The sequence below is a fragment of the Hylobates moloch genome, unplaced genomic scaffold, assembly GCF_009828535.3.
Source record: "Hylobates moloch isolate HMO894 unplaced genomic scaffold, HMol_V3 SCAFFOLD_2, whole genome shotgun sequence".
Lineage (NCBI taxonomy): Eukaryota > Metazoa > Chordata > Mammalia > Primates > Hylobatidae > Hylobates > Hylobates moloch.
The window spans coordinates 1,002,773-1,017,968 of record NW_026652277.1 but is presented as its reverse complement, the minus strand read 5'-3'; the positions used below and the strand labels follow the sequence as shown (position 1 = coordinate 1,017,968).

Below are 15,196 nucleotides of genomic sequence, written 5' to 3'. Positions count from 1 at the left end.
CGGTGTGACTGTCTTTCCTGCCTTCTGAATTGAACTCAGTATTCCAGCTATAAACCAAAGTGCTCCAGCCAGGCAACAGTGAGACCCAAAGTTTCCCAAAGACCCGTCTCTGAGGTAGTGTTGTTGGCTCTCAAACACCACCACGGGAGTGAGCCCATTTGGAAGCACACAACCGAGGTGTGGAGAATTAACTGGGCTCTGTGTGCAGGCGGCAGGGCCTCTTATCAAGGTCAAGTCACATTCAGTGGACAAGTCATTTGAAACATCTAAAACCTGTTTATAATCATAGCTATAAATTAAAGTGCTTTACATTTTGCTTAATATTTGAAATCGGTGATTAGAATCCTATTTCAAAATTTGCTAGCATGAGACCTCAGGAGATTGAAATGATTTTCTATAAAAAAGCAGAAAACTTTTCTTTCCTAAAGAAACTCCAAATGGTGCAAATCCAATATCCCATGCTTTTTTTTTAACTTCTAAACTCCAGGTTACCTTTGCAGAACTGTAACAGAAATTAGAGTAGAAGCTGACTACACAACAGCACGTGCTGAACTTCACGCAAGGTAAACACAAAATCCCGGAGCAATCCTGCTGGTCGCCAGCCAACACAGGCAGCCCCACAGTCTTCCCAGCACAGGCAGACACGTACAGTTACTCCAGGGAACGCAGGACTGCCGACGCTGCAACGTAACACAGAAGTTCACATTTAATTCACACAAATGTAATGCCCTACTGTTCACCTGTCCAATGTCAACAACTCACAAGCATTTCATGTGCTACATGGGAGGTGAGCTTCGCCTCTACTGCCCAGAGGACCCAATACACATACATATACAAGACAAAAGTAAAAAATACGACCACACATTTCTCTGTACATTTCATGCAAGCTGGGCACTATGTGAAAAGAACATATACAAAGCACCCTTCCCAGGGTCAAACTCTCACAAAAATGGCTGATTAATACGCAGAAAAGCCTGCACCCGTCAAAGGTCTGTGCGGGCGAACAGTGAAACTAAGGACTGCCGGTGTCCTTATTTCTCTTGTAGTAATGCAGGGATGTTGATGTTCCAACCAATGGCTTGCCGGTCAAACCCACAGGTGAACAGATTGCACACGGGGTGGTCTTCACTCCATGCCGAGCAGCACACCATTCTCCTGTGGCCCTAGTGATGATCAAACAAACCAAAATCAGTGCATTATTCCCGAAAGTAAGATTTATAAGACCTCAGCGAAATGAATAACCACCTCACTCAAAGTAAGTAAGTTACAAGAAAACAACATGGTGTGCAGGATTAGTCCCACAGACCACCGAGCACGGACCACCAAGCATGGACCACAGATCGCGGACTGCCGAGCACCAACCGCCGCTGAGCACGGACCACCGAGCACCCCACGCACCACAGAGCATGGACTGCCGAGCACGGACCACTGAGCAGGACCACCGAGCACGGATCGCCGAGCACGGCAGAGCCGCCAGGACGTGCAGCCAGGCCAGGATGAGTGACGCCAAGACACTAGTGAGCACAAGGGTTGGTGGAACCCAACCCAAAAGCACTGTATGAGTCCGTCTTTAAGAAAATGAGTAAGATTACAGTCAGACAAAATAATAAATAAATGATCAATGTGACATTTTTGAATAAATGAAGCTAGGAGATATTTAGGGGTAAATTAAATGATATTCCCTCAAAGACTTCAAATTGCATTTTAACAAATAATTGGCTTCGGTAATAAAGGAACTAGAAAAATACATTTGGTGTCATATAAAACAAGGATAAATAAACGGCCTTTTAGGTAGATTCCTGCCATCTTCAGCAATTCCAGTTAAATATCAGCATGTTGGAAAAGTTACTGCAAAATATGTGACAGAGCAATAGCATATCGGTGTGTATGTACGTAGCAGATGCAGGCTCTTGGCCAACACTTAGAATATCTGTAAGCAGTGCCTTAGCACCCATCTGCATTTTCTAAATTACACAACAGCTCTGATACATTGCTGCTACAGCATCAGGTACAAGAATGAGTCAGTATTAAGTAAAGTTGACAGATTAAGAAACACTCAAAAGAATGGCATAAAATTTTCCTGCAAAATATTCACCTATAGATATGCTATTTATACATCTGGAGAGAGAACCACAATAGCTATTTATACATCTGGAGAAAGATCCACAAAAGGCCAGAAAAATAAAATAATTGTAAGAAAGACCACATAACAAAGGGTTACAAAAGGCACAAAAAAGGAAGCAGCAATTCATCCACTAACTGGAGGTAAAACCAAGGCTGTGGGCAAGAGCTCTTCAGAGTGAAACTCAAGGCATTCGCTGCAGAAGTGCCAAAGATAAAGAGCTTCCAGAAGAAAGCCAGCCAGGCTTTCACCTCCGGCAGAGCTGCCATGGGATTTCCATCTCTCATGTGCCCACAGCATCGCCACCCAGGAAGCAGATGCCCCATGCCGTCGTGAGCCCCAGTGCACGTGATGTGCTCCAGGACGTCAGCACGGGGCCCCATGGGACTCCACTTCACGGGGACCCTCGCGCCCCGTGAGCCTCCACGTCACAGGGACCCTCATGCATGTACCCTCGCCCCTGTGAGCCTCCACGTCACAGAGACCCTCATGCATGTACCCCCGCACCTGGTGAGCCCCCACTTCATAGGGACCCTCGTGCCCCGTGAACCTCCACATCACAGAGACCCTCGCGCAGGGACCCTCGTGCCCTATGAGCCCCCACTTCATAGGGACCTTCGCGCCCCGTGAACCTCCACGTCACAGAGACCCTCATGCATGTACCCTTGCGCCCTGTGAGCCTCCACGTCACAGAGACCCTCATGCATGTACCCCCGCGTGAGCCCCCACTTCATAGGGACCCTCACACCCCGTGAGCCTCCACGTCACAGAGACCCTCGCACAGGGACCCTCGCGCCCAATGAGCCTGCTCTTCACAGGAACCCGGACCCCGGACCTCCTGACTCTCCACCAAGCAAGCTCGCTTTCCCAAAACTCACGCTGGGAAGTGACATCTACTCCAGCACTACAGGGAAATATTTTCCATCAGTCCCTTTCACTCCACTACTTAAAGGCCCAAATAAGTGTTTTGTTTTCTCTTTTTCAAGTCGGCCAGCTGAAGAAGAACAATACAAGTCAGTGATTTCCAGCAGGGTTCTGTGACACTGAAAACCACATTTATTTATCTGAAGAGGTGTTACAAGTTCTAAATAAAGTTAAATCACATTCATTAATCTTAAATCTATTTCACATACCACTTTAGGAGGGAATAAACCCAGGCACAACAGAATCCTACAACATCAACAAAGCTGAATGTTCACAGATAACGGTAAATAAAACTGTCTACACAGAATTAGGGCCAAGAAGAACCATTCAGAATTCCGTTTTTCTGAGGGAAAATACTCTCAAAGTAATAAAGTCATAGTTCACAGTCATAAACAAATAGTTCTCATGAATTTGTGCTTCAAAATGCAAACTTTACTTGCTGCACAGAAATTTTAAAATCCACACGAGCATGCTGAAAAGAAAACATTCTACTGTGTCTAAGATGCAGCTGGGAGGACACACGAGTGATACTCAGCTGTTAACAAAACATGAAAAGATTCCCCAGAACAAGCAATTTATGGCTGTGTCGGGGGTTGTAAAGCATATTTTAGTTACTCTAATTTCATGAAATTTTTCTACTCCACTATTTTGATGTGTATCGAGGAGTAAAAACATCAATAATTAACTTCAAACAGTGCACTCTCGTGCCAGGAAGGGGACTGAAGAGACAGCCGGCCTCAGGGAAGGTCATTTCCAGAAAGTCTGTGCCACCTGAAGAAAAGGAGTTGCTGCTCTGAGAGAACCCCCACCTTCGCACGTGCCTCCCTAACCACCCGGCCTGCCTGCAGGTTCTGAGGCTCACACCCCACGCAGAGTAGCTGCGGCCCACGAGCCATGAGCTGGTGTCCACAGAAGGAGCCACAGAGGCACTGAGGGGGCCACCCGAGCTGCCTGCAGGCGTGTGGCCCTGTGCAGCCACAGGAGGCCTCGGGGAACAAATCCACTTACTCACACAGGTATCCAGACAGTACTCCAACAAAACCAAAAGAAGACAGGAAAGAGGGATCCTCTGTGGGGGGCTCCATTACACACAAGGCGGGGGAGACGCTGCCTGGACCACAGGGAGTTGTTGTTTTTTTGTTTGTTTTTTTTTTTGAGACGGAGTCTCTCACTGTCGCCCAGGCTGGAGTGCAGTGGTGTGATCTCAGCTCACTGCAACCTCCGCCTCCCAGGTTCACGCTATTCTCCTGCCTCGGCCTCCCGAGTAGCTGGGACTACAGGTGCCCGCCACCAAGCCTGGCTAATTTTTTTGTCTTTTTAGTAGACACAAAGTTTCACTGTGTTAGTCAGGATGGTCTCAATCTCATAACCTCGTGATCCGCCCGCCTCGGCCTCCCAAAGTGCTGCGATTACAGGCGTGAGCCACTGCGACCGGCCGCTGACCACGGGGAGTTTCTGTGCATCGCAGCTGCCCCTGTGACCTCCCAGGAGAAGAGCCAACAGCAAACGCCACCCACATTACAGTGAGGCCCGACTGCAGAGCACATCAGAGTCACCAGGGAATCTGAACACTGGCCCCCCAGGCTCCCCGGGCCTCTGCATCTGTGCGGGTGCCATGGAGTCTCGATTCTCTTTGCACCTTCCAGGCAGCCAGGACGGGTGGGCTGAACGGCACATAGCGAGAAACTCCCTCCACTGTCTTCCGAAGTTAGCAAGGAGCAACCCTTCACTAACAAGAAACCAACATTTAAATAGATTTCTTCCTGTCGCAACAGCCTGCCATAGAAACATGTTTTTCTGGCTGGAGGTGGAAGAGGTCCCACCTTAAAGACACCCCAGCCTACAACCAACCCCGCTTCTGCCTGGCCACAAGGCCCACTCGACACTTCCAATCCGCACAGACACAACTGCAGACATCTAACGGCTTCCCTACAGAGCCATCACCACTAACACCTGCACCAAAGAGCTCGTTCCGCATGGCTATGAAACAGAGGAACTGCATGTTTTATTTAGTTTTAAACTTAAAAACTGATCATGGTATTAAGAACACTGGGCTGGACGCAGTGGCTCACGCCTGTAATCCTAGCACTTTGGGAGGCCAAGGAGGGCAGTCACCTGAGGTCAGGAGTTGCCTGACCAACTAACCAGCCCGACTAACAAAATCAGCCAGACGTGGTGGCGTATGCCTGTAATCTCAGCTACTCGGGAGGCTGAGGCTGAGGCTGAGGCAGAAGAATTGCTTGAACCCGGGAGACAGAGGTTGCCATGAGATCACGCCACTGCACTCCAGCCTGGGCAACAAGAGCAAAACTCCGTCTCAAAAAAAAAAAAAAAAAAAAAAAAAAGGAACACTGAAGTAGGTGTGGAATAACTTGGGTGTACAACTCTACTTCTTCAATTTTAAATTTTATGAACTCTAAATACAGCTCAAGCATTTCCAGGGAAAACTTAGCATGCAAAGACTTAGCAAGAAAATAAGAACGTAAAATATCTCTACCCGTCCTCCTCCACCATGCCCTGCGTATGCACACCGACCGTGCTGTTACCTGTCTGCTGCTCCGGGGAAGCCGCGCCAGGCGCACTCCTGACATATCAAACAGTCTCACTTGTCGGTTGTCATGGGGGAGGGCTATGATTTTTTGGCCGACACATACATTGATCCTGCAAAGAAGAGGTAAAAGTGGGTTGTGTATGAAACAGTGACACTGTAAGTTTTTGAGTTGACAGATAATGAGGCAGGAGGTTCCATATTATTCACATTTCAAGGCCGATTACATGAACACACTGTGTGTACCACCTGCTTACGGGATTCAAAAGAGACCAAGTTACTCACACGTAGCTACAAGATCACACAGACCCCATGCACATACACACAATACACACACACACGCTGCTCAGTGGTAGAACCAGACCCACCCAGACACAGACCAATCCTCACAAGAAGTCAAGAGAAGCCCTGCATGTCTGCCACAAACAGGTCATTCTCATTCTTACAAATCTCACTGATCCAACCTGGTTTTACGCTAAGTTAGTTTAAGTTTTCATGGAATACTGAAACTGCATTAGAGGACAAAGGAGCCTAAACCATTGTTCCCAGGGTTCTATCAATTAAACCTCCATGAATAAAACATGAAATCACAATCAACCCTTTCACATCAAACTAAGCCACCTACTTAACTAACAGTTTGACTTTACCTGTTAATGGCAGAGTCCGTGCGAATAGTTGCAATGGGGGATCTCATATTTTTCAAGTCCCAGACTTTCACCGTGCGGTCATCGCTGCCTGAAACCACGTTGTCTCCCACGGTGAACACGGCAGAAGTCACAGTGCTACAAGCAAAGGGCACAGAGTCAGACGCAACAGCAGGTAGAGGATGCGACACCACACCCCCCACACAACCCTGACCAAATGGGTGGGAAGGAGGTCGGAGAAGCGCAAACTCACAGCTCTCTCCTCTGCAAACTGCTCCCGCCTCCCAAAGCCTCTCCGCCAGTGCAAGAAAAGGACACCTGATTTCTTCCCAGTAGATTAGAAACACACAGTCCATTCTACTCTATTTCACATCTCCAGGCAATGGAACGAAGAGAGGTTACAGAAAGTAGGGTTGGACAGAACATGCCCAAATGTCTACATCTCTGGGTCTATGGCAGAGAATTTAAAAAATCCATTCCAACAACAACTGTCAATCAATGTAATCATAACATATCTGGGTCTATAGCAGAGAATTTAAAAGAAATCCATTCCAACAACAACTCTCAATCAATGTAATCATAACACAGGAGTTAGAGAAAAACACTCTGACAACTCAACAATTCAAACACGGACAAAGGACTTGGATCAACATTCTCCCAAAGAAGATATACAAACAGCCAAGAAGCCCCACACACCAGCGTTCACAGTAGCATTACTGAGAACGGCCAAAGAGGTGCAAACAACCCACATGTCCATCAGCAGATGGATTTAATGTGGCATGTACACACAATGGAATATTATTCAGTAGTAAAAAAGAAACTCTAACACATGCTACAACATGAATGAACTTTCAAGAATCCCCCTCATCTAAGATCCCTGGACTAGGCAAATTCATAGACACAGGAAGTACAACAGAGGTTCTCGGGGTCTGGGGGATGGGCATGAATAGTTTCACAAGTGCAGAGTTTCTATTTGAGATAATGAAAAAGCAGAGGAAATAGTGCTGGTGGTTGTACAACAATGTGAATTGATTTAATGCCACTGAAACACACACATAAAAACAGTTAAAATAGTAAGTTTTATATTATGTGTATTAACCACAATTTTTATCTTAAAAAGTTTGAGGAGAAAAATTCAACATCACAACCACTCTTGGAACCTGCTTATATAAATCCAAAACAATAATAGTTTTCTTTTTAATTCAAATGTGTTGAAATATGTGGCCCTCAGGGAGAGGGGCTCAAGGAACTGAAGAGGCCCTGAAATGGCTAAGATGGGAGACCCACGCCCTAAAGATGAAAAGTACCATAAAAAACAAGAAGAGAGGGGGAAGAAAGGTTTCATCAGTTTGTGTTAAACTCTTTCATAAATTTTTCTTTTGAAATATAAAAAATGTGTTTGACATGGTGCTAAGTATATTAAATACTCTTACAAGTGGTAAAATTGGATTAAACATATAAACAAAGGATGTTATCACTTGAATTGCACTGAGAATCAGTGAAGAAACCCAGGCAAAATCTGCAGAGGAAACCACGTCCTCACCAGCTGAGGCTGTGCTGGTGGCAGTGGCTGGGGTGACTGCCTTAACCAGTGATCAAAGGAAAGTCTCTGGCACTTGCCAGCAGGTATTTAGAACTCAAATAATAAAATGACATTTGAATAAAATTCAATCACCTCTTTGCTCACTGGCAAAGTTCAGTAAAAAGAATGGGATAAAAACCTTACATTCCCTGTGAGCTAAGGGCACACCATCCAGGCATGATCCACCGCTGTCTCCAGCAACGGCCAGGCGGGCTGCGCGTCCTGCCTGGCTCAGGGCTGGGGTGGGTCCCCATGCTCGCCATGCAACTGGGCCTGAGTGGCCCACCCAGGAAGACATGGTCTGACTTCAGGGCAGAGTGAGCAGATCCTGAGACGCAGGGGCAGTGCCTTCTCAGAGAGACACAGGCTTGGCCCCTACACTGTCTCCCAGGGCACAAAAACTGGGTTCACTCACTCTGTACAGGGGCTCAAAACCCGCCTCACCCCTCACTGAAGCGGCTGAGATACCTACAAGATGATAAGCATGTGAATTTCCACCTATCCATGAAGGAAGTGTCCTCTTGTCATCACAAATCACTAATTTAACGTGGACCAAAAGCTTGGTTTCCACATCTACCCTCACCGAGGTCCGGTCCATCAAAATTGCTTGGAACTCTGAAGTCCAATTAAATGCCAGTTGCCCCAGCCACTGAAGCTGTGCCATGACATGGGATTTCATGCTCTACGCGGCCCTGGATGAGAGAAGCACCATCCAGTCACCAAGCCCATTTATGAAAATCCTCCTCCTTTAGTGGACACGAGCTGAGTTCTAATTAAGTCTAAGTTCCACTGCATTAAGACAAGGTTTTTAAAAATATAACATCGAAGTATAGCAAAGCTACTGAGAGTCAAGGTGTGTCAACAACACCTGGCAACACGCTCTGATGCCGAGGCCCTGGAACACGGGATGATGTGGCGGCGACCGTTTTCACATCTGCCTTCTCGAAGGCCTGGTCGTGGTGCCCACAGCTGCGGTGTGGATTTGCTGACACTTCTTCCCCCGCTAGGACCTGATGTCTGGTCGGGGCCCTTCCCTGTGGTGCAGCATCCCGGCCTGTGGATGTAGCAGCTGCCCTGCCCAGGCACATTAGAAACTAGAGCAGACCCCTCCCCAGGGTGACAACAAACACCGTCTCCTGGGGGGAAACTGCCTGACTGGAAACCACAGCATCACATGGGGCAGGACACAAGCAAACGCCCAGCCCGGGTAACAAGAGCAGCATGGGAGGCCGGGCGCGGTGGCTCACGCCTGTAATCCCAGCACTTTGGGAGACCGAGGCGGGCGGATCATGAGGTCAGGAGATCGAGACCATCCTGGCTAACACGGTGAAACCCCGTCACTACTAAAAAAATACAAAAAATTAGCTGGGCGCGGTGGCGGGCGCCTGTAGTCCCAGCTACTCGGGAGGCTGAGGCAGGAAAATGGCGTGAACCCGGGAGGCGGAGCTTGCAGTGAGCCGAGATAGCGCCACTGCACTCCGGCCTGGGCAAAAGAGCGAGATTCTGTCTCAAAAAAAAAAAAAAAAAAAAAAAAACCAAGAGCAGCATGGGTTACGAGAGCAGCATGGGCAGAGAAGAGAGACTGCAAAATCAACCCAGTAACTCCTCCAGATTCTTCATCTAAAAAAATAACGAGGAGCTCCTCTGCCCGGCTGCCCCATCTGGGATGTGGGGAGCGCCTCTGCCCAGCCACCCCATCTGGGAGGTCTACCACGGAGGCCAGACGCAATGTGGGGGCTGGATGTGGTGGCTCACGCCTGTGGTCCCAGCACTCTGGGAGGCCAAGGCGGGTTGATCACTTGAGGCTAGGAGTTCGACACCAGCCTGGCCAACATGGCGAAACATATATGAAAAATCCAACAGACAAACCAACCAACCCAGCGACAACAAAACAGGTCTACCCTGGAGTCATACTCTAATGTTTTCTATTTTCCTCCCTTTCTGATCCTTTATCCCACTTTCTTTTTCTTCCTCTTCCTTCTCCTTCTTTGTCAAATAGAGGATTGAGTTATTATCATTGATCCATACAAAGTCCCTCTCTCATTTATTTTCTTTAATGCACACCCCCCATTTCTATACCCCGTCTTCCCATGTGCAACCTTCCTAATATGTTTGATATGCATCTTTTTGTTTGTATGTATTTTTAGAAAATGTTGTTTTGTGTGCAAAAAATTAATAAAAAAAGAGATAAAAAAATAACAACGTGAGGGCTTGACTATAAATCAGACGCTGCCATGCTTCAGTGAGAAGGTTACAATGAGGCTTAGAGGCCTCCAGCTGCTGGGGGAGCCTGGAAGAGCGAGAGGAGAGCTGCCCCGAACTTCTCTTTGAACTGGAGTCTTCAGGAGGTTTGGCCAAGTTAAGTTTCAGTGAACATTCTGCTAAATTAATAGGAAAAAAGACTCAACAAAAGATCGCCTAACTCCATGTTAATGAAATGCTGAAAGACATTAGGTTTTTAATAAATCACAATCCTGACAAGTATTGTTGGACATCAAAAGAAAAAAGAACTGGAAAAGAGGCAGCAGTTTCCAAGGCACCCTCAGCCCACAGGTCCCACGGGGAGGCTGGTGCGCAGGGCCGTGCACTGGAAATGGTTCCAACGCTGCCAAACTCCGGCAAACTCATTTATCTTGTCATGTGGGGCAGCCGAGCGTGCTCCTCCAGCTGACAGTGCAGCACCTCCTCGCCGCACACCACTGCCTGGTCTGGAACATTCCGCTCCCTCCGCGGGTCTCCATCAGCGGAAACGCCGCAAAGCTGGCATCCTCATTAGGAAGAACAGCTGTCTCCCAGTCACACAGAGACGCAGAACCGCTTCTGCATAACAATCTGCCGAAATTTCACTGTTAAGGAAAAGAAGACACGATGTGGAAAACACCGAGCCACAGAGCGCGGATGGGAGTGCTTTTCCCGCATGACATCAAACACTAACGATTGTTTCCTTTCCTATTCCTCAAGGTAACGTGTTTACATCTGAGGGGCACGCCTGTGTGTCCACAGACAGCAAGGGTGCGCGAGGGGGAGGCCTGTGGACGGCTGCCCCCTCCTTGGAACCCAGCCTTCTCAGTCAAGGTACTGAGAACAGATCTTTGAAAATGAACAGCTGTGAAACAGGCACCACTGTGGCTTTCTTACTTTATTACTTTGGCGGGTCAACTGTTCTATTACAGTGCTCATACAAAAGTACAACACCTGTGTCACCAACAGTCCTGACTTTAAAACAGTGCCCTAAGTAACCAAAGGACACCCCAACAAGCCAGCCAGGACCCCCGGGTGCCCCTTGGAGAGGGCGCTTCACAGTGCAAGGGAAGACGTGGGGTAGCTGCATTGTGTTCGGAGTCATCAGGGCCCTTCCTGCAATTTCCAAGCTATCTGCATGAAATCCAACGCCTAACACATTAATCAGGTCTTCCCTTCACAGCCAGGCAGCCCAAATGCACATTCGGGGTCTCCGAAGCTCCATCCTGGCCTTTCTCATCACCCACGCCTTTTGGAATTCAAGAACTCACACAAGCATTCATTTGACAAACTCATAGGACTGACCAAGAAACGGAAAAGTCACATTCAAGTAAGACACATTTCTAAATACTCCTTCATGGCTACCTCCCAAAAAAGTGGACCCTTAAGATAAAAATCAGTCAAAGCAAAAATCAAGTGTGTATCACATGTGATTCTTTTTCAGAATTTCAAATTCAACTGTTCCCTGGAGAAGTCAGTTCTCCTAACGCATAGTTCTACCTCAGTAGTCTCATGGGGCCATGCTACTCTCCAAACCCCTCTCGGCAGAAATAACGAGAGATTTCCCAACTAAGTCACTGATAAGGGCTGCACTACAGAACTGTTCATGCAACAAATATTTATTAAGCACTGGCTGTGTGCAGGCCCCGCTCCTCGTGAGACAGTGTGCAGCAGAGGGGGAGGTAAAGTCACTCCAGTGACGCCTCCCTCCTCCCAGCAAAGGGGGCAAGTGACTGGCCACTTATAATATTATAAGGTCAGCAGTGTTAGGCGCACAACAGCACCCTAAGGCCTGGAAGTGCTGCCAACAGGCACCACAGCAAAGCCACAAGAAGCCTCTGTAATATCCGTGTTTACCACGTCCCACAGAGAAGGGCTTCTAAAGTGACTTCAGACTACGCTAAAGCCTCCCTAATATTTGACTAACTGAATTAGTAAAAACCTTTCCACAGACTATTCAAAGAAAACATTTAGTTCAGTATAACCTGACACCTCACCCGACCAAAAATAAGATTCTAAAGATCAGGTCCATGAGCTATGGGGGCACAGTGAGAACACTCTTCTGCTAGCTGAAGAGCTTCACCTTGGCTACGACACAAAGAAAGAAGACCCATTACAGAAACACTGACCTGTGGTGCCTGGACTCAGTAACAGCACCCAGCTCTGTGTTCTCTTGCTCTGCTCTGTCTCGTGTGCTGATCTTATCATCCTAGAATGTCAAGGCTACTACGGACAGAGGCTGTTTCTGCAGGAGCCTATACAGACGTATTTTCCAAATACACGCTCTTGACTAGTATTGCAGCACGGCCTTCTGGTATATAGAGGAAATTCCTAATGCCCACGCACTCATGTTCTTTCTTCATAGGAATGGCCCTTAGTCTTTTATTCTGGGTCACTTTCATTTCTACATATCAGTTTTAGAATGTTCAGGAGCAGTAAGTAAATCAGTGGGATTGAGTGAGAAACAGCGTTAGAAACCAGCACAAAAATGGGAAAATGCAACAACTGACTTCCAGAGAAGCTGAAACAAAACACACGGCAGAGACAAACAGTAACGCCCGGCCTGTGAGGCCATCAGGGCAGGGAGGCAGCGTGGCAGTGCGTGCACACTCCTAAAGCACTGGTGTGTCCCTCTCTTACACACACACACGAAATAGTCTTTTTTTACAAAGTTTTGGTTCTTGAGGGATCATTGGAGAAATCACTTCTCTGGAACATCGTGCTCTCCAAAGATGGTGTTAAATGAAGTGTTTCTCTGCTCTGCTGCTGAGCACCAGAAACCCTGCAGCTCAGATGCCTGCAGGGACTTCATGCAGAGCTGGCTGAGGGTGGCTGAGTGCACACGGCTCAGATGTGTGCAGGGACTTCAAACAGAGCTGGCTGAGGGTGGCTGAGTGCACACAGCGCAGATGCTGATCAGAGGCTGCCAGGCGACCCTCACATGCCACCCGGGCCCTGGCTCTGCAGTGGGCACGCACACAGCATGGTCACCACCATCTTTTCCAAACGTAAGCTGACGCTTTAGGCAGCCACCCCTCCCCATGCTGCCCGCTCTGCATATCATGCTGGTTTCTGCTGACCTGTGGACTCAAAGACACCCGCACCTGTCTCCGGAGTCTGTCCTGAAGTACCTCACAGTTAGGAAGTTTTGAGTATGTGTCAATAAGCCTGATGGCTGTCTCACAGTCATCTCAAAGAAAGGTGACAGAATCTACAGGCCGAAACAAAGCTGTCGAGTAGAGCAATTCAAATGCAATCATTTCCTTAAGTCCTTATTTATCAGTTCCTGAGTAGCCCTTCTTAAATGAGGAACTTTAAAAGGGTAAAACAGAGATACACTAAATCTCCTCTCACTTTTAAAAACAATATTCTAACTTGGAAGCAACTTTAAAATGCATCAATAGGCAGCCAGCCTCAGTGAGTCATGCCTGTAATCCCAGCACGTTGGAGGCTGAGACAAGAGGATCACTTGAGACCAAGATTTCAAGAGCAGCCTAAGCAACATGGTGAGACTCCATCTCTACAAAAAATACAAACATTAGCAGGGAGTAGTGGCACAGCCCTGTAGTCCCTGCTACTCGGGAGGCTGAGGTGGGAGGATCACTTGAGCCCAGGAGGTCGAGATTGCAGTGAGCCATGATCATGCCACTGCAGTCCAGCCTAGGCGAGAGGGTGAGGCCCTGTCTCAAAAAAATAAACCAATAAAAATTTAAAAACATGCATCAACAAGGGACTGGCTCAGGAAGTTACTGTTAGGTTCATACCACAGGACACTGAGAGGGGAGGATGGAACAGCAGCTCTGCAGGTGGTGGCACGGACAGCGCTGCTCTACTGGTAAGAGACAGGGATTCTCCTTTGCACAGTAAGAACCACTGGGCCTAGGTGTGCCCAGCTGCGCACTGTATCTGCTAATGTCTCCTTGGCAGTTTCTGTGGTCACAAGACAAAGCATTCACTAACTAATACACAGAAACACCCAAGACCACCCCTGAACACGACTGCTGCAGTGAGGTCCTGTTCCCGCCAACGGCTGCCCACTACGGTTCTCTGGAATCTGCACCATACTCAGGTCAACCACCAAAGCTCCGAAAAGCTGTCACGGATGACCGATGGAGTCCTTAGTGACCCTAGCCTCGGTTTTATGATAACCTTGGATATCAGCCAGTTATTATTAAGAGTTGTATTTATATAAATCTATACACTTCCTAAAAATAAAATCACCTTTATTAATTTATGCAGCAACATGGATAGAACTGGGGGCCATTCTCTTAAGTGAAACAATACAAACACTGAAAGACAAAGAGCGGGTGTCCTCACTGGCAAGTGGGAGCAAAACTATGTGCACACAGGACAGCGGAGGACTGACAGACAGGGTGGAGACCCAGGGTGAGGTGGGTAACGGGAGGACTGAGAGACAGGGGAGAGACCCGGGGCGGGGTGGGTGATGGGACGACTGACAGGGCAGAGACCCGGGGCGGGGTGGGTGACGGGAGGACTGACAGACACGGCGGAGACCCGGGGTGGGGTGGGTGACGGGAGGACTGATGGATAGGGCAGATATGACCCAGGGCAGGGGGGACGACGGGAGGACTGATGGACAGGGCAGAGACGACCCAGGGTGGGGTGGATACAGGACTGATGGACAGAGCAGAGAACCGGGGCAGGGTGGATGACAGGAGGTTACCTGGTGAGTGCAACGAGTGTCACTCCAGCGAGGGGTATGCTGAAGCCCTGGCCTCACCTGAGTGGAGTACATCAAGGTAGCAAAACTGCACTCACACTCCATGAATACATACAACATTTTGTTAAAGTACTCTAATGTAATCTAATTAAAAAGACAACCACCAAGCTTTCAGGCATATGGGTATGCGATGTAACACTGAGAGGAGACACAGGTGTGCTTCCAAGGCCCCCGCAGCCTGCAGGCTGTCCTCATCTCCATGTCACTTCCGCCCCAGAGGCCCTTCCACAGGGCCCTGCTGTCCACAAAGTCACCACCTGGTAGATGGCTGGCTCTCCACCTTTCCCACAGACAAGGCCTCAAAGCCATCACCAAAAAGAAAGCAGATCTGAAAATGGAAAGTAAACTGATTTAGAGACCACATGCGGCCTTTCCAACGCCCACCTCCCAGGTG

At 48.2% G+C, this 15,196-nt stretch overlaps 1 protein-coding gene across 1 annotated transcript in view; it reads right to left on the bottom strand.

Annotated features, from left to right (window-relative positions):
- Positions 1 to 864: 864 nt before the first annotated feature.
- The window catches only part of WDR37 (WD repeat domain 37), a 76,702-nt gene continuing 62,370 nt past the window's right edge, over positions 865 to 15,196 (bottom strand). The window contains exons 13-15 of the mRNA XM_058435408.1: positions 6,242 to 6,376; positions 5,593 to 5,707; positions 865 to 1,163 (exon numbers count right to left, since the gene is read on the bottom strand). Coding sequence (XP_058291391.1) covers positions 1,032 to 1,163; positions 5,593 to 5,707; positions 6,242 to 6,376 — 382 coding nt within the window. The 3' untranslated portion in view covers positions 865 to 1,031. The remainder of the gene's footprint in view (positions 1,164 to 5,592; positions 5,708 to 6,241; positions 6,377 to 15,196) is intronic.